The 19,694-nt window shown below is 43.5% G+C and overlaps 2 protein-coding genes across 9 annotated transcripts in view; one reads left to right on the forward strand and one right to left on the reverse strand.

Moving 5' to 3' along the window:
- Positions 1 to 14,625, forward strand: part of TATDN1 (TatD DNase domain containing 1) — a 31,191-nt gene extending 16,566 nt beyond the window's left edge. For 4 of the 6 annotated variants that reach the window (XM_037381651.1, XM_037381649.1, XM_037381650.1 and 1 more), the window contains exons 7-12: positions 3,934 to 4,019; positions 4,140 to 4,180; positions 5,562 to 5,638; positions 6,338 to 6,408; positions 7,323 to 7,449; positions 10,533 to 10,651. In XM_037381651.1, the coding sequence (XP_037237548.1) occupies positions 3,934 to 4,019; positions 4,140 to 4,180; positions 5,562 to 5,638; positions 6,338 to 6,408; positions 7,323 to 7,449; positions 10,533 to 10,635 (505 nt within the window). In that variant the 3' untranslated portion in view covers positions 10,636 to 10,651. Of the gene's footprint in view, positions 1 to 3,933; positions 4,020 to 4,139; positions 4,181 to 5,561; positions 5,639 to 6,337; positions 6,409 to 7,322; positions 7,450 to 9,395; positions 10,652 to 14,332 lie in introns of those variants that run through there. The other 2 variants (XM_037381645.1, XM_037381648.1) reach the window with 2 other exon arrangements.
- Positions 11,307 to 19,421, reverse strand: RNF139 (ring finger protein 139). Of its 3 annotated transcripts, none has more exons than XM_037381644.1 (2): positions 19,225 to 19,421; positions 11,307 to 13,360 (listed from the first exon to the last, which is right to left on the reverse strand). In XM_037381644.1, the coding sequence occupies exons 1-2, from the start codon at positions 19,313 to 19,315 to the stop codon at positions 11,550 to 11,552; spliced, it is 1,902 nt and encodes a 633-aa protein (XP_037237541.1). In that variant the 5' UTR covers positions 19,316 to 19,421; the 3' UTR covers positions 11,307 to 11,549. The 3 variants fall into 3 exon arrangements, with proteins under 3 accessions (XP_037237541.1, XP_037237539.1, XP_037237540.1); XM_037381642.1 differs by lacking the exon at positions 19,225 to 19,421 and adding an exon at positions 18,375 to 18,741; XM_037381643.1 differs by lacking the exon at positions 19,225 to 19,421 and adding an exon at positions 17,022 to 17,888.
- Positions 19,422 to 19,694: the final 273 nt, after the last annotated feature.

Here is a 19,694-nt window from a genome sequence, read left to right on the forward strand (position 1 = left end):
CACCTCAGCCATGCAAGAGGTGCTGGTACAGTCAAGGGGCGCTTAACTGCCCAACTCGTGACTCAAAGGCCAAGGCCTGACGAAGATTCGTGAGATCCTAGAGCAGCCCAGGGGAGGAGGTGAAGTGCAGCACAAGAGCAGCATAGCTGCTGAATGGAAAGAAGCTAGCACAGCCCCTAAAATGAGCTGGCATTCTTGTACTGAGAACTTCTGTCCACAGAGGGAACTGACTGAAAGATACAAGTGGTAAATTCATTTAAGAGGAGTGATTAATGGACTGCACTTACAGGTTATTGTTCTGAGTAAATTAGTCACTGGGGGGCAGTGGTTAGTTGTGCATTTTTTTCTAATTGCTACAGGTTAGCAGTAGGTAGAGTTAATTTCTTCATAATGCTACAGTCATACAGTAAAACCTTCAGCAAAGTGGGCAGAATTTTTCCTGGTAGAATTCAGTGTACACAAATTTCAGCAAAGCACATCTTGAAGCGCAACCTGTTTCTTTGCTGTGGCAAACTAAACCACTGGTGGAATATCGTATTTTAAGATACATACTGCCTTGATATTATTGGGAGGAAATAAACCCCACCTGATTTCCTTTATCCAGTGGACTGAAGCTGAAGACCTGTAGTGAAGAACTTCTAATTGGGTGCACTGAAATTGGGTTGTAAGGAAAGAGGTGACAGGGTAGAAGAGAAGTCAGTTTTAAAGTGGTAGGTGAGTCCTTTCTAATTGAGGCTGATAAAGGCTTTCTATCATTATATGAGCTATTTCAGTAAATTATATGAAATACATAAATCTAATGTCTAAGAGATCTGTTGAGAGCCCTTGCCGGAAATTGCAGTTGGCAGGACTGATTGAAAAAAACAGAAAGCAAGAAATATGCGGGAGTGAAGAAATACTGAAAGCCTCCAGGACAGATGCCTGCAAACACTGTGTTTGTAAATTCTGTGTTTTGTAAAAGGACAGCATTCTCTGCTTTTCGTCCTCCGTGTTTGTGAAACATGGTCAAGGTTTGGGGTTGTTTTTATTTCTACTAATTGAAACCTACAGAGTTGGAGTCAGTCTGGCTTTCCTGACCTTTAGCAGACTGGGTAGTGAGTTTTTAAATCAATATTCCATGTATGCTTGATAAATGAACTAAAAAAAGGAGGGCATAGTGTGAAATGTATGGAGGCAGTTCCCTGGGTTTCAGCTGATCTGTAGTTCAGGTGCTGCAGCAGTCACTGGGATAGCTAGCAAGCAGCTGCACAGTTACCCGGTGGAAGAGCAGTATGGCAGTTTCCCAGTGGGTATCTGAGCGTGACCTTTGTTTTGTTTAATGTTTAATCATTATTTTCTAGTTAGTTACGCTGTGTTTTCTTCCAGATAATTTTCACCTGTAAAAATGAACATGGTGTTTTATCCTTTTTTCTGGGATCTAAAAGCTGATAAAGATGAAATTCCTTTGTTGTAGCATACCTGAGGACTTCTTTTTCCCTCAGAATTTTTCTTCATTCACATAACTTTTCCAACAGAAAATGGTGATTTGAATGGTGGTTAGGTGAAGGTACCGCCTTTATATTATGATGAAGGTCACGCTATAAATGGACTAATACGGAAGCTTCACTTCTGCTGTACTACTGGGAGGGATTTGTGGGGCGTAGTGACACAGTAACAGGCGTTTTCTTAAGCAAATTGGAGGGGGCGAACAACATCACATGCACTGTAACTCTTACATCATTCCGTAATTGTTTGTCTGGAGATCTACCTCAGCAAGGGTTTGCTTCAGCTCCTTTAGTGTCTTGATCCCAAATCTGAAAATCCCACAGCGTTTGACCTTGATGATCAAAACTAAACCTGCAAACAACCATGCAGAAGTATTTCCAAACTTCCTTATCAAGAACCAACACAGAACCAGCATATATTGAACGACAGTCTAGTTGCCCAAAGAGAAAGCTTGTTCCTTAAGCACTGGAACTAGTAAGGTTTAGTTTCCTAATGACTTACTTTGTTACCATTCTGATCACTGTATGTCTGGTTTCTTCATGCTTTTCCAGGGTTTCTCATGCTCTTTCTCTGCACCCCACCCTTCAGGAACTTGCCTTGTCAAAGAGGGGAGGTGAATGGGGTAGTAGCAGCATGTCTTAGGCTTTATTGTTGCTAGGATTAGAAGAAGCTTGAGTTGCTTTTCCGTCTGTAGGCGCACTAAACTTTGTACTTTCAGGACCACAGCCCTTCTCCAGATCAGATTGAAATTGGCCAGTAGGTTACTTAGGAAACTATTTGCAGCTCGGTCTCTAAAACCTCATTCCCATATGAAGCAAGTCTTCTGTTTAAACAACCCCCACCAATAATCAAGCACCTCTAGCTGTTTAGCTACAAGAGCAATCATGAGTTGCAAGTAAATTTATATTTAGTCAAACAAGCTAAACTAAGCACAGTATCTAGACAAAGAAGATTCAAAGTATGTGTAATTCATTCTCCTGAATTTTTATGTCAGTTTTTAATGTTGGTTGATTTCTGTTCCACCTGTTTTATCTCAAAGATCTGCACTGATAAACAGCAAAAGTAATTTTTATCGGAGAGGTATCAAACTGTAATGTACAGAATGTACAGAAGATAGTGAAAATTACACAAAATGAAATGACCAGTTGTATTGGCTTTTTATTTTGGGGGGTGGGGTGGGGAATGTGCATCAAACTAAAGGCTTGATGTTCCTTTTTCCTGATTGTTATGTGAATCATACGCAGCAGTATGTGGGCGCTTGATTTGCCTTTGAAATGTGACTGATATTTGATGATGGAAATGCCCCAGTGCCCTGGACTGCTTTTAACAGCAACACATAAAGAAATCAGATATGTGCATATAGCCCCAGCCTGTCGGGACAGGCAATGCTGTTTTCCTGCCTTGTCCAAATAATGTCATATTTCAAATCGTATATGGATACTGAGTCACCTATGCACTGTTGGCCTTCTGCCATGCATACATTCCTCTACTGTGTTTCCAGAGCATTGGTAATTTACATGCTTGGGTGTAGCGTGGCAGACAGAAATGGTAAACGATAATGCTTTTGGAGCAGAACTAGCCACAAATGGCAAGTGATGGGTTAGTTCAGTGCTGATTAGTTTCCATTGGAAACTGCACTGGGGAGACTGGCTATCCAGTTAACCTTCCCTCTGCCCACATTTAATGTCTCTTCATAGGATAGCAGCCTCGCTGTTAACTGCCCTTTCAAAGGGAATACTAGGAGCAGGAAGTAGGAGAGAGAGAAAAAGGAGTGAAAAGGAGAGGATGCAGGCCCACTAAGGAGAGGAGAGGGAACAGTGGAAGACTCTGAAAGCGTGAAGACAGGAGGCAGAATGGGGCAGAAGTAAGATACCTAATATTGGTATTTGTTCCACCCCAGGAGAGGAAAGACTGACCTTCATGGAAAGGCAAACAAAACCTCTGGATTCTTACTGTAGAGGTCAGCCAGCTGTGATGCAGTTTGGCCCTTTGAGGCTATAGAAGCACGCATAGTGCTCCCTCACTTGCCCCCTCCCCCCATTTACTAGTGCTTCTTGAAATAGTGGTCTCTGTGTGATCTGCACTCCAATTCCTGACGTTTCAAAGCTTTGTGGGAAGAACAGTCCGTTCCTCTTTCATTAAAAATAAATAGATAAAAATGAACTCCACCGCCCACACTACACAAGAGTACATGCTTAGCATATATATGTGTGCATTCTTCAGTAGTGATGCTCTTGGCCACTTACCTGTCTTCCAGCATAGATCACTACTATGCGAATATACCATGGGAAAGAGTTCCTTTTAAATCCTTGCACAAATAACAGCTTTTGCATGGCAAATCCATTAATTCAGTCTTTAGTTCTGGAGGACAAAAGCTGGAAAAAACTCTTCTGCTGTCTATTTGCTCTTACACTGAGTTGCTGTTTAAAGGTGATTTTTATTTTACAGGTATTTTGAAAAACAATTTGACCTGTCAGAGCAGACGCAGCTGCCCATGTTTCTCCACTGTAGAAACTCACATGCTGAATTTTTAGGTGGGTTTTGTTTGAGAATTTCATATTCAGAGCAAATTCTGAGTATGAAAAATCTGGAAGCCTGAATCTTTCACCTTTGTTATAAAGCTGTTTAACATTTTTATTTGTTTTGTTTCATAGACATAGTGAGAAGAAACAGAGATAGATTTGTAGGAGGTGTGGTAAGTATGGGCTTCAGTGTAGCATTCATTTTTACATTTGCACATGTGTGAATATTGTTGCTTAATACGCAACTTCTTGTTTGTCAAGAATCTGGGTATTCTTCCTGTTTAAGTTATTAATTAATGTTTTCGAGACCCTTCTAGTATTTTTATTTTTGTTGCTTATTCAGCAGGTTTTTTGCAAGGTAAGAAGATAGGCTGAGAAAAATCTCTGCAGCTGACATGAGCAGTTTTTCTTGGCCTGTCCAGAAGGGCAGTTTAAGCACCTTATAATTGACATTGGCCTCTTCCCAGTTCTTCAGTGTCTGTAACTGCAGTCCTTTCAGACCACAGATAACTTAAGATGCGTGTTCCCAGTGGAAGCTGTAACCTCAAGCATTTGCTTCTGATATTGGACATAATTTTCAAATTAGATCCAGGTGTAACTTTTGATTACTTTATGTCTTTAGATATTCAGACCATGTATTTTAATTTGAAAGCGTAACTGGAAAAATTTGGATGAAATGGTTAGGAAAATCCAGCAATGCTCTTTCAGGTTTCCGTTATGGTGGGGCGGGGGGGTTCCAAAAGTAATAAATGCTTGGGTTATTCTGTCATACTCACATCAGATCATACTTCCTACAATAATACCTCAGTCCCCAGGTTTCCCCTTCATTACCACAAAAACCTTCTAGCTCAGTACTTTGCATGTTGTGCTCTTACGTAATACCTTATAGTCTCTCCTTCCTTCCTTTCTTTTTTCTGCAAAACTGGTGACTAGTGGAGAGCTGACAAGCACCCTCTGCAGCTGACTGTCCCCCTCACAGCATGGGGAAGCAGGCAGTCTCTTTACACCACTCAGGCTGAGAAGCTGTGGTTCCCAGATGCATTACGCTCTTTGTAGACCTGCCACTTGCCTCTTTAGTCCCTGACATGACCAAATAGACTGTCTCTCTAGCTCAGCGGACTAAAATCTCTGGAGAATGTAACGCTGCTGTTACTATGTCCCTGAGAGTGCTCTGCAGGGAATTCTGAGGAAAGAATGTCAAAATTCAGTGTGCACAAGATTATTTCTTGTGTATGGTCTCACAGCTATCAGCTACAGGAAGTTCCTGGGGCAAAAGCGGTACCACTGGATAGGCTTTTTCTACACATTTATCACTAATAAAGACACGATAACCACTTCTTTTGCAGTATTCAAGGGGCTTCAGCCTGAACTGTGCCCAAATTCAGAATCAACTGAGCCGTGTCCATATATATGTTCATATTGATGTGTAATGCATGCTATCAAAGGTATTTGTGACACAAATAAAGCCTAATACGTACCTTTAAATGATCGGAGTTTTAAATGAAGTACATATATTTGTATGTATGTGTGCATCTGTATTTATATATGTTCTAGGTACATTCTTTTGATGGCACAAAGGAAGAAGCAGCAGCTATGATAGATTTGGATCTTTATATTGGAATAAATGGCTGGTAAGTTCCTTACAAGAAATAAAACTATTGTAAAATGTCAGCTGTAGTGTAGTGACCTCATTGCTTTCTTTTAAACAATGAGGTCAAGTTTGCAAAGCTCACGACTCTTAATCATCTGACAGATTTAGAATTGCACTCATTAGTCTGTAAGCCATAAAAAGTTCTTAAATTACAGCTCAGCAAGTTAATCTAGTCTTAGGTCCATTCTACTACCCTCAGGTCAGTCCTTGCTTGTAAATAAATAAGGTTGTTGAACGTGGAACCAGTCCTGAGAACTGTTTAAAAAATGGTGTAATTTTAAGCTGCCATGTGAAATCCAGGAGTAATGCAAATGTAACCTGAGCAGCCTCTCATCTGCTGGTTATGCAGTCTGAATTTTCAGCAGCTACCTGGCCAAAAGCCAGCCAGCACTGCTTTATAAGCTGCATGGATTGCCGAGGCCAGGCAAGCATGGGCAGTGCAGGCAGGGGTTCTGCATGCTTACTGGGGTAGGATGGCTTCATTGACTTAATTATCCAAATCTGCTGTTTTCTGCAAAGTTTGAATGTACAGGCAGTACTTCTGAAAAGGGAAGCAAATTTTACTCACAAACGAAATTATTTAGAAAGCTGCCTTTGCTGCAAAACATTTCTAACAGGCAAAGTAATTATTTTTGGATGCTTTTTAATTTTTTTTTTTTAACCAAACTGATTTTTCTAGCTCGTTGAAAACAGAAGCCAACTTGGAAACACTGAAATCAATTCCTAGCGAACGATTAATGATAGAGACTGGTAAGATTTTTTTATCGGGGTCAGTTTGTGACTTAAAACACTGTTGGGCAACGAGATACGCTTGTGTAACAATGATAAGGCAGAATCAAGATCTAAGGAGTTCAGAGTAGAAAAAGGACTGGCTGTTTCTCCACTTGGGAAAGCAGTGTACAGGTTCCAGAAATACTCCTTTCTAGCTTTCTGCTGGAAGAACTAAGCTGCTGTGTCAGTTCCTGACATTGCAGGGGAAGATGAAAAGGACAAATTGACAAAGCCACATTTTTAAATGTACCTAGGTGCCAGAATCCTGCTTGAATATCTTTTAAAATCTAGCTTGCTGGAGATGTGCCAGACACAGGGCAGTGGCTATGAGCTTACCACTGGTAGCAGTAGTGGCATTTGGAAACAACTACTCTTTAAATGGAGTAAGGAAGAAGGCGGCTTGAATTCCCCTCTTGGCCTAATAAGCAGTGATTTTAATGGACTAGGTATGCATTCTTTTTTTTTTTTTTTGGCATGTTCGTTTCAGTTATCAATAACTGGCAGTAAGGACTGTACTTATAAGTCTGGGAAAACCACCAAGTGCCTAAATCCTTGAATTTATTTGCACACGAAGTATAGGCCTGTTATACAGGAAGTTTCTGTGGAACACGTGCAGTCTATCTAGCTGTCTTTATCAGAGGAAATTAGTGTTATGTACTATTGTTGCTGATATTTTAAAAATGTAAAATCCTGAAGGTAATGGTGTGGAAATCCAAAGATTATAAGATATTAAATTGCCCAGATCTCGTGGATTCCATTTTGAATTGGAAGTCACCATTAGAAAGAGATTGCAAGAACTTTGGTCTGTGGAAGTGGTTGGTTAAACTATCTCATCCTATTCTCAAATGATTGCATACTCCTAATTCTTTTTTGTGTTTTCCAAATGAAACTAGATGCACCTTGGTGTGGAGTGAAAAATACTCACGCTGGATCAAAATACGTTAAAACTACATTTCCTACAAAAAAGAAATGGGAAATAGGGCACTGCTTGAAGGACAGAAATGAACCCTGCCACATAATGTAAGTGTACTACTGTACTATTATTTAAAACACTTAAAAACTCACAGGGGAAAAAATGGAAAAAATCAGTTCACTGGAAATGTAGTAAATAGAAATGAATTCTAAATATATTGACACTTGTGGAAGGTTTTGCTTTATAGGCTGTGGAAAAATTTAAAAAGGCTAATTTTCCCACTTGCAATTCTGGATATAAAAAGCTCCCTGAAAATGAAACCAGTACTGGTTTTGTCTTTTCACTTGATACCTGGGAGAAGGGGTTAAACCCTGTAAAGTAACCTGGCTTGAGTAACTTTCACTCAGTTGTTGCTTAGTTATTTTTACAACTGATACAGCACTGGAGCTGTACAGCCCTCTGCAGAAGCAGCAGTACTGAGACACCGAGTAGTCCCTGTGCCTCTTATCGCACTGCCTGTGACATGAACTGCCACGTCAGTCTGGCTGGGGTCATTTCTTCATTCTACTAATGGGCTTAAAAACACCAGATCTGGTGAAGTTTAGATACAAGGAACATTATTCAACATACAGAACACCAAAAGCAAGCTCCAGGGGCTTATGGGCAGTCAGAAAGTACAGAAGCAGCTTTTCTGCCACCTTTTTACACACTTTCTCACAGAGGTATGATAAGCAGGAATAGTTATCATTGTTCTAGTGAAAATGTTCTCTCCATTAAATAGCACTGATAGATGAAATGCCTGAATTTTCACAACGGTTACTGAAGTCTGGTTAGTAAGTTATGCCAGTCTTCTCTGTCATCTTCTCGTCATCAACCCTCTGAAAAGAAAAAGCAATTTGGGCAGGTTTCTTCTTGCTGTGTAGTACATGAATGAATTTTCAGCAAATAAAGCTCACAGCTGTACCTATCCAGGTGCACAGCCTGTTTACTTGATCAGAAGTGGGATTTTTCACTTTTTTTTTTTTCATTGAAATATCTACTTCTGTGAAGATCTGTGTAAACTACCTGTTTGGAACTAGCTTATGAAATAGTGCTCGAGATAGTACTAAAGAATCTATGTATTCAGCAAGGTATCTTTAACAAAAGTTTGAGAACTGAAGGGAATTCTGCTGCTTTTTGGGGAGACCTGAAAAAAACTGGAAGACCACTGATCACGCTAGAAGCATAGTTTAAGCTGACATGGTGACACCTCCTAGCATTCAGGTATATTTCATGCAGTATGTCAACTGTAGTACTCCTTTGAAACTGCTTTTATTTGCATTTTAAACATGAAGTGCAGACATTAGCGTGGAAGGACTCAATCAGTATTTTAAGACTTTCTAAGGTCAGTCCATGATTTTGGAGTAGGGGAAGAGATTAACTGAGAACAGTTCCCTGATCACAAGTGGAGGACCTGTATGTTACTGAACAAGGCTATTTCAGCAAGCGTGCAGGTGTTAAAACCACCCCTGTGTCTTTGTCTGCTGCCCTAGTTGTAGCTTACAGAAGCGTTTCAGAAACCCCTGAACTGTAAATGCACAGAGTCTGTCCTAGAGCAGTACACAAATGCTATACTTCAGCTTCTGCTTCCTTTTATAAAACAAAATCTTGGTTTAGTTCAGCCTTATTTCAAAATTACTGTCCCTTTAACATTACCCCATACTAATTGTAGATTACTAACTTGAGAACCTCTTAAACTTCAGAAAAATCCAAGTATGGTAACTGAGAATTGGCATTTTGTGACTTTTCAAGTAGCAAGATCTGTGTGAGGGGAAAGTTAAGACTCAGGCCACAAAGCGTGTGCCATGTTTAGGGTATATATACTGTTTAATGTAGCTCAGTTGGCAGGAAGAATTTTCCACCTATCTTTTTGATGGTACTGAACACCTTTCAATTTTGATGGGTATGTTTCTGCTTTATATATATTTTAGAACTCCACTGCTTACCTTAGAAGCTATTTTTTAAAAAAAATTTAGCTACAAGAGGCTTTTTTTTTTTTCCTTTCCTCCTTCAGCAATTTCATATACACAGTGTTAGAGTAACATGGAGCATGCAACTGCATCCAAGTGGGGATGGATATGTAAGACCTACCAAGACTCTTCAAGGGTGAAATTCTTTGGTATTTGTTACTTGTTTCTGTAAGATGAGATCTCAGGCCATCTCATCTGGAACATCCCCTTAAATCAAGAAGCTGTTTGGCTGCAAAGCACAACAGTGGTTATGAAATGGGCTAATTCTGCATCTACGAAAATACTTGCATTCCAGTAACCGTTAAGAGCAACTTTTTCTACTCTGTCTTCCTTAAAGACAGTTTTGCCATTGCGTAAGTTAAGAGGCAAGATCCAAAACCCAAAACCACTAAATCCTACCACCAAGCTTGAGGTGCTTGCTCTTCACCAAGAAATTTTTTTTTCTACTACTAGGAAAAAGAAATATGAAAGCGTGATGCATCTTAGGAACTATGTGGAATACTGGTGGGTTTTTTTTTTCCAGAAAGACTGACAGAAAATCAAGAAAGTAACTAGACGAAAGATAGCGGCTTGTTTTTCTGTTCCTTAGTGTTAATGCTGTTCATCCTATTTCTGTTGCCTCTTTTTCCTGGTTTGTATCAAGGCTATGGGCATTCCAAGATTTCTCATTTAACATTTACTGCAAAGATCTGAATGCATTAATCACAATTAAGCTAGAGAAGGGGGAAGTAGGAGTAAGTTACTATGGCAGCTATACTGTCAGGTAAGGCTGTATCTGGAATTTAGAGTTTGCCATAGACCAGTTTTTTTTCACTGTATTCATCCTGCAGCTTTAGCCTTGAAAGGCTAACAAATTTCAGTCTGAAAAATGAAGACCATTGATAAAGACACCCACAAAATGACACTTTCTTTGAAACAGAAAGCTGTTTAATTACCTCCAAACAAGAGTCAAAAGACCAAAGATGAATCTGTACCAGTGAGCAACCAGTGTTCAGTGTAAAGGGAATGGCAGTTAGTGACTTAAAAGTGAAGCTACTTGCATATCTGAGCACCCTGCCCTGTTGCTCTCAGCGTTGGTTTTTATGGTTAATCTTAAGTGACTTGTACATACACATGCAGCAGTCTGAAGTATATTCAGTACTGAGTTTCAGAGTTTTCTAATATTGATCTTTCTTTTTTAGTCAAATACTGGAAATAATGGCAGCAGTAAGAGAAGATGACCCGCTTGAGTTGGCCAATACTCTATATAACAACACTATTAAAGTCTTCTTTCCAAATATATAAAGTTGGTTTTCTTACATTTATTCAGCATAACTTTAGTAAATATATTGCAAAAACTTAAAAATTAACATATCTGCAAATTCTTATCAATGGAAGCCAATATGTAGTGATTTTTTTTTTTAATGGTAAAAGATTAAAGCTGCTTTTGAAAAAGGTGTTCTGCATTTGTGCAGTTTTTCAGTTTCCCTTTCATAAAGATTCAGGATCGATTTCCAGGATAGCCCAAGCTAGCCATTCTTGTTAATACCTGTATGCGTTACAAGGCTAATACCAGGCTGCCGAGTTCACATGTAGAGCACTTGAAGCTACTACTGGCAATTCAGAATGTTTAACACATCAATGGCATGCTTTACTACTTTACCAGAAAGCTTAGCAGTTTCATCTTTTGTTCCACATACGCAAATGCTATAACATTAAGTCTACCAACCTAAGTATTTATTTATTTTTTAAAAACACAACTCACTAGTTTTTAGCGATAAAGCTCTGCTAATACTGAATTTGTAAGTAAAGCTGCTTTGGCTCAGGCTTTTCATTTCTGATTTGACCTGCTGAACAGTCTGTTTTCACCAGTATTTTTCATTTGCATCCAGAACTCATTGATCGGGAATTACTGGTCTACAGTCTTTGGCACAGCATTATCACTACATCAATTAAAGAGTGTTTTTCCAACCATCTTAAAAACATGTGAAAACATTTTATTCCATGTACAATAATGTACATAATTTTAAGGTGGTCATTAAAGAGACCAGCAAAAATTAGAGGTATATTTACAGTAGCACACACCACAGTAAACAACCACCATTCACAGACTCAACATTGAGATACTGCTGTTGTGCTTAAGTACAATAACTACAAAGTGATACTTTTATTCTGTTGAAGTCAATCTCGAACAAATAACTCACGGCTTAAAGGACATCTTAATCACCAAGAGAGTTGGAGTCGACATTAAGAGTCTCGTTCAAGTGCTGTGCCACACAGTCACTGTCTTCCTCATCGCTGTCAGAACTGTCGTTATCTTCATTTAATTCATTTTCAGCATCAGCAGCTTCTTCTGCAGCTTGTACAGGATTTTCATTTGGTGCCACAAAGCCATTGTTGTTAGAGATACTGGTGTTTTCTTTGTCCTCAATATACACTTTCTGATGGCACATCGGGCAAGTGTCCTGAATGTACAGCCACTTCCGAAGACAAAGTGCGTGAAAGTAATGGTTGCATGGAGTAATGCGAGCAGAGGTGGTGAACTCATGGTAGCAGATTGCACAGACGTCATCTATTTCACGTAACCGACTTCCTTTTACTTCTGGAAGCGAGTTTATTTTCTTAACAGCAGTCCGGCGATTTATAAAAGTTTTCCAGCCATTCTTTGCTTGCAAATAGATGTTGAAGTACGCGTGCAGACACATCATGCACGCACGAATCTTGCTTCCCGATTCAAAGACCATTGTGTAAGCTCCATTTCCAAACATGATTACTCCAAATATAAACTCAATAATATTGCCAGTTGAACGAACATAATAGACATAATCATCAAGTTTTTCCCATAGCACATTATAGTAGCCATCAATCATAAACAATATATAAACAGTGATAGAAACTATTACTTTTAGGCAGAGCTCTACACAGAATGCTGTAACTGCAAAAAGCCAAGTATTTAGTGCATAGTGGTGCCAGAGGATGTAACTGAGCAGAACCGGAAGGATGAAAAGGCAAGCAGAAACAAACAGTACAGGGAAGTGTCTGCGAAACGACGACACGTGGGAGGCACTGAGAGACATCAGCACAGGGTCTGTCATTCCATGGATAAAATGCAGGACTGCGGTCAACAAAAGGCACATGTTTCGACTCAGGCGAACTAATCGTTCTTCTGGTTTCAGTCCACTTAAACCAGTCTGCAGGGCCAAGATGAAAAACAAGACGGGTGCTACAAAGCCAAGCCTTTTGTCGTCCTCATCGGTTGATCCGATGAAGGCCAAGATACCAAGTCCCAAATAATGCGCTATTGAGGAAATGACGGCACTCATGCCTAAGACAGTTAAAGTAGAGTCACACCCACTTATGATCAGACTGCAAATCAGTTCCCAACAGTTATCCCACGATATCAAGAAGAATTTTTCTTCTGTATTAGTTTCAGCCATCTTGACAACATACGTTAATACCACAGCTTGTGCTGTAAGTCTCGATAGCCAGAAGACGCGCAGTACAGCTGGAAATCGAATCCTTTTCCATGTATCTTCCATCAATAGCTGTAATCCATAAATGCGATACATGTGCCTCACCAGCAGATAAACATACCGCACCGAATAATAGAACCATTTAATTTTCGTAACTAAAATGGCTGTGGTATTTAGTGTCAGAACTAGGCCTGAAATAAAAACTAGTATCTGCCGGACGTTTAAAGGTAATTCAACAACCAAGCCAATTACAGGAATCAGTATATCCAGGATGATGAGTTGAGAGTATATGGACTGCACATTCAGCAGTGTAACATATCCAATTCCAAAGGTAAGCTGAAGGATGGAAAGGGCCATCCATAGCGAAGGTCCTTTATGAGGGAAGATCTGAATTCCAAACGCAGCTGTGTAGTAGGCACTGTAGAAGTTTATGTGCAAAGAAGCATAGTAATTCACCAACACTGAAGTTGCAGCCAGCAGAAATGCTGAGGCGATCATATAAAACTTGAAAAGTGCTCGCTGTTGTAAGACCAGAACAACACTGGACACAAAGACACCTGAAAACAGATGGAAATGGTTTAGTTCTCAGCAGAAACTCAACAACAGATTTTAACCCTTAGCTTTGGAGCTACATTTATTTAATGTCTCGCTTTCCCATTAGTCACTCTTAACTTTGCATTACCAATGGTGCACTTTTCAGAGAACAGGTAAGGACGACTTAATCTCTGCATCGAATACATCCGTGCGCTGTAGCCGAGATGCAAAGCCAATGCAAGCATTAAGTCACAATTTCTATTAAGTTCACCTGCAGTTTCAGACTACAGCAGTGACAACTCTAAGCCTTTCAGCCTTAGTCTGGAAATCTTAAGGGCTGACAAGTTGTAAAAGCAAAAAAGAATTACCAAATACACCTTTACAGGCAAAGTTAGTAAGGTCTAAATGAGCAAAATTTATTAAGTCCTCTAATTCACTTGAGCAAGGATGTCCAAGCTGGAGTACTACAGATAACAGTCATCAAAACAGTTCAGCTAAACCCTTTAATGGGAAAATAGTGAAAAATTACTGTAGTTGACTACTAAAAACAGGGAGGGTAGCACTCTTCTTCCAATTCCCTCCAGTTTGCTTTCATTTCTGATAAGGCATCCTGAAACAAGCCTCTTTGGAGAAGACCTTCTGCAATATAAAGCTTTTGTACACAAATCCAAACCTGCACCAATTGCCTCTCCAATGCCAGTGCAAACTTGCATCTTGTTAGAAGTCAGATTTAATCTTGACAATCCTGTTCTCTAACCTTTCCCTCATACTGACCACGACTGGAAAAGTCTGCACCTTCCTGTAAGAAATGCTATCATAGCATCAATAGTACTTTGGTATACATTTATGTCCTTGGAGTAAACTCCTTCTGTAGTGATGCTTACAAATTTCATAACTATGTACTACATAGGTAAGGGCTATGCCCTAACAGGTGTTAAATTAAATAGCACTTCCCACTAGATTCACTTCCTTAAACATTTTTTTTTTTTTTTCAGTGAACACACTGCCTTTGTTTTGGGGCTTCTCAATCCGCTTCCAGTCTACCTAACTGCTTTCTTATCCAAACCAGTGTAGAGATACTTCGAGCTCTACAATTTACATTTGATTGAAAGTTGCTTTCAATCTCAGTACTACAATTAATGACATCACAAGTAATCCTCTTTCTACTGGAGGACAGCATCAGTCTTTTCTGACGACTGTATTTCAGATTGTTCTAAATCCTCCATAATCAAGTGTTTAAAAAAATATTTTCAGCTGTGGTATCCTGATCATGGGAATAAAAAAAAAACTTTGCTAAAAAACAGCATTTGATTCCACCAGTATTGTTGCCAGCTCCTTGTATTACAAAAAAAACCAAACCAACCCCCCCACCCAGCCTGGAGGACTGAAAAGGAAGGGGGAGGGTCAACATGAATCAACAGCACAAGGCAGACTACAAAAAAAAAGGTTATAAATGCATCTTAACAGTACTTTTTGCAAACAGCATTGGCTGATATAAAAACATTATCTTTAACTAATCATTAACCTAGTAACCTTGTCAAGCAGACTGAGGAAAAGCCTCAACCAGTTTTCAGGAAGTGCCTTGTATCATAGCTCAGTTCTTCCATGAAAAGCTGAATATTTGTTACGTACAGCACTTATTTGTAAAAATCAGCTTGACAGTTTCATTGCCTTTTCATGCGTACCACCATAAACACCTCTGGGAAAGCTAATGCTGCCAACAAGTTTGTACCCTTTGTCTTTTCTCAGAAGTCACAGAAAAGGCTCGCATGCGTGTGACAAGCTCATTATTTACATAATTCTGCTCACTGGAGCCAGACGAGATGCATTTTGCACTAAGCAGGCTGCCCTGAAACACGCCTGCTAACAAAAGCTATTTTTCTGCCTTGCAGCTGCAGTAACAGGACTGTATTTAGATACTCTAGGTCATCTTAAAACACTGGCATTTCACACGCAGGACACATCCCTAAAAACAGCACTACAGAGAGTCAATAGAGAAGCTTGACTTACTGGTTCCTCTAAAGAAGAACTAACAAAAGGTAAAGTATTTCTCTGTCAACACTTGTGTGGAAAAGTCAGGACCCCGCACAGGAACCTCCAAAGGCCACAGGAGGTAACTCGGATCTCGGAAGGGGAGGTGAGCTGAGCACTCCTCCCCCCCATTTGTATTTTTGTCACTCAGCCCATCTTGCCACAGCAGACTTAGCTCTGCCCTGCAAGGTGTTCACCAAACAGTGAATCTTTTCCCATTTTTCCTGTCGATAGGAAATGCTGCAGTTTGTCCTTTGATTTGTCTCTCATGTTTCTGTAGATACTGCTGCTCATCTTTACTGTTCCTACTTAGGCCATCCTATCACCAGCTGTCTCCAATACAGCCTCCAAACACAACATTTAATCACAAGCATTTACTTTTAAAAGTTAATTTCCTGCATTACAATGAATCCCTCCCTCTCATTTCTTCTTTTACCTCCTGCAATTTGTCAGTTTCTTTATAATCGCACACTACCTAGGATCTGACTTGCAGTCAGTTGCAGGGTTCGGCTATCTTCAGTCAAGTATTTTAATCATACGGAACTGCCAAATTACTTTTTCCCTAGCCCCAGCCATTCTACTTGCTTCCACATCTTTCTACAGACTACAGTATTTATAGTAACCCTCTCAAAAACCAGTGTCCTGGCTCAGGAGGGACTGCTGTCTGAAGTTTCACACTCCTGGGGGCGGTGGTTCTGCTGGCATCGACACACTTGAAAAAAAACACGCAGCTATGAACAGCAAACACTGTTGGAAACGATGCAAGGCTAATCAAAAAGATTAAAGACAAATTGCACTCCAGTTGCAGAACTTGGTTCTGTGCCGCGTACAGCTATGTACTTGTGTAGAAAATAAGCGATGGAAGAATCAGACCAAGTAGTACTGCAGTAAAACTTCTTAAAAAAAATCATACAGAACTCTATTAATATTCTTGAAGAACTGTGCTTCCAATACATTTCAGAACTGTTCTACATCACCCCCAAAAGCTAACCATCTCCCCAAAGCTACAATCCTTGTATCCAGAATACAAGTTCTGTGTTTATCCTATGCTAAATAGTATTGCGCTACAGGAAAAATTTGGATCAGTCTGTCAAAGCCTGAAAACGGTAACTAAAAAGGCAACTTCCCCACTATTTAAATACAGTACGATCCAAAGTAAGTATTTTGCTTTATCCTAACAGCAGCAGAAATCCGGCCCTGTAATCCTTGAATTCATACAAGGAAAAAATAGATGCAAAAGCACTCTGTTGTCTGAACCACATGGAAGGTCTCTGACATTAAGTAGTTACATTTTTATTTTTCTTGTAATTTTGGAAAGCCAAAAACCACAGACCACTTGCCTCAAAGTACAAGATAAATCTCTTGGCATAAACTGTTCCCAACCCTCTTCTGCAGGAGGCAGGGATTACCCTCTGGTTCCCCAAACTCTTCCAGAAAAGCGATCATATAAATGCAATCCTGCAAAGTGCCTTAATCTGTTAATCCCAATATCACACACTTAAAAGTTATCATTGAATAACACATGCACCATTTTCACATTACGTGGGATTAATTTCATGGCACTTCCTACAGCGTCTGTATCAGACGAGGAAGGACTCCTAAAATTAAGTTGGTGAGGCACTGCCATGTCTTTTTTTTTTTTACTGGAATTACCAGTGAGAAGTGCCCTTAGCAATTCCAGAAGCATGGAACAAAGGGTCAAGAAAATGGGTAGTAGGGAGGAAGACCCCATCCTCCCCATCCCCATCCCCGAGCTGTCGGTACCAGCTGCAGGGCCAGGCAGAGGAGGCAGGCAGGACCTTCTCACAGGAGCGGCGACTCCCCCAGGCACCCTTTAAGAAAGGAGGCACAGCACAAATAATAAAACACCTACTTTGTTTTGTTTACTTTCTCCCTTCGCTCTCCTCTCAGCTACTGCCTTGCTATAGTTTATCCTTTGTTTTTACCCTCCGCTCCTCAATTTCCGCGGTGCGTCACCACTACGCTTCTGTGTACCTTCCCTTCTAACCTCTCGTCTCAGCTTCTCACCCCAACAACCCTACCACTTACTTCCTTCCCTCCCCCCCCTTTTTTTCCACTATGAACATCAAACAAAACACAAAATCAACATGTTGCAGGCCTGCAAAACAACTCTTGCTGTACTTTGGATTCTCCTTTCCTTCCTGCCTCAGGATTCCCAGCGCCAAGATGCGATACACGACGCAGCATCGCCAGTACAGCGCTTTGCAGAGCGGGGCTCCAACCTGGCCTAGGCTATGTTAGGAACACAAGACAACACTGGAAATCCCATCACCTAGTCACACCAGCGATTTTCAACCTTCATCCCAAGCAAGAAAAAAATAAATTAAAAACGCTTAAAACCAACCACCGGCCAGTTTCAAGAGGCTTATTTTCGGGAACCGAATTCCCGGCATTTCTGAACTGCTGTCCCTAAAATAAGGATTTAACGGCGTGTTGCAGGAAGAATCACTCTATGCAAAGGGCTTTAAGTAAGAATAAAGCAAGCAGCTGCAGGCAGGGCGCCACACGCTTCCCGCCGCGGCGGGGCCCGCAGCCCCGGCCCCCGCGCACATGGCGCGCAGCACCGGCCCGTCCGCCGCCACGCCCGGGCCCCGCGCCCCCCCCCCAGGGCCTCACCGCCGCCGGGGGCCCCGCCGGGGGCTGGGGGCATGAGGGCGGAGCGAGGAAGCGGGCACCGAGCGGGGCAGGCGGGGGGGACACGGGACGGTCATGTACCCCCAGCGGCCGCGCAGGGACTCGGGGAAGCGGCGGGAAGGGGCCGGGGGAAACAGGCCGCGGCAGTAGGGCGGCGGGGGGCTGAGGGGCCGGGGGAGAGGAGCGGCCACCCCGCCCCGCCTGCGAGCAAGGTCAGCGAGGGCAGGCGGCAGCGAGGAGCGGCCCGGGCCCCGGCCCGGTGGGGGTGCCGACCCCCCGCAGCGCCCGGCCGGCGAGGGAGGCCGGGGCTGCGCGGCGGGGCCCCGTCCCGCGGCGGGGGGAAGCTCTCACCCAGCAGCCGCAGCAGCACGCCCAGGAGCGCGGCGCACAGGGAGCCCCCCGGCAGGGGGGACGAGTTGAAGATGGCGTCGATGAGGAACAGGCTGGGTACCCGCAGTGCGACCTCCAGCCCGGCCCGCAGCCGCGGGCCCAGCCGCAGCCACGGGAGCTGCGGAGGGCCCGGGGCCGCCATCCCCTGCGAGGGGGGCAGGCAGCCCGCGCCTCCCGCCTCTTAAAGAGCGGAGGGGAGGGGGAGCGGGTGTGAGGGGGAGGAGGGGGAGGAGGGGAAGGCGGCCGGCAAGCTCGCTACCGCCCCGCGCCCGCCGCCCATCCGAGCCGCGCTCCCCGCCGCGCCGCCGCCGCCTCCATGTTGCTCTGCGCTCCCTCGGCAGCGCCGGCCGCAGCCGGGCCGCGGGGGCGGGGCCGGGCCGCGCGGGCGTCGCATGCGCGGCCCCGCCCGCCGGCTCCCACGCGGGAGGGGGCGGGCGGGGGGCCAGGCAGGCGCGAGCGACCGCGCCCCCCTCCCCTCAACCCCTCGCGCCCAACGGCCGCGGGCGGGGAGGCGGGAACGGGCGCCGCGCGCGCTCCCTCAGGCGGCGGGGGCTCGCTGCGCGCCAGGCCCGGCCCCGGGGAGCCCGGCCGCTGCCAGTGCCCCTGAGCATCGACTGCGCCCTGTGAGCGAGCCGAGCTTCGGAGGCGATAGCTGAGGCGAGGGCGGCGGCGGCGGGGCCGGTTTCCCTGCGGGCGGCGCGGCCCGGCGCGGCCCTGCCCCGCCCCGGAGGAAGGTACGCGGCGCGTAGGAGCGGGCTGTGGGAGCGGCAGGCGGCTCGGGTGGTGGTCCCGAGCCAGCACGGGAGCTCACCCTGCCCCGCTTTGCTCCTGCGAGGCTTCGTCGTTCCCCTCTGGCAAGCCTGCGGTAGCGAAGCGGAAAAAAAAAAAAAAAAAAGCTCCATCTGCTACTACACCAAAGATAAGCGTGGATTCGTCCCTCGTATCCTTACAAACACCACCACAAACAATCCTTTTCAAATTACAGGAAAGCGTACGCGCTCTGTGGGGGCCCCCTTCCCCACCCGCCCGCCGGCGCGGTGCTGGTCCGGCCGAGCTGGGCGCGGCGGAGGACGAGCCCCCCCCGCTCCGCCAGCCGCCTCCCGCTCTCCCAGTCGGAACCTGCCCCCCACGCCGGCGCTGTCACCGCCTGGCTGCGTGCGGGTGGCGGGAGCGCTAAGGTAATCGTTTCCTGGCTGTTGAGTACTTCACCATAAAGAACTAACGAGCTTTTAATTAGCGGAGGGTTATGCAGAATTTCCTGTTCCTTCGTGTGTGATGCAA

This window comes from Falco rusticolus, chromosome 3 (genome assembly GCF_015220075.1).
Source record: "Falco rusticolus isolate bFalRus1 chromosome 3, bFalRus1.pri, whole genome shotgun sequence".
NCBI classification, from domain to species: Eukaryota; Metazoa; Chordata; class Aves; order Falconiformes; family Falconidae; genus Falco; species Falco rusticolus.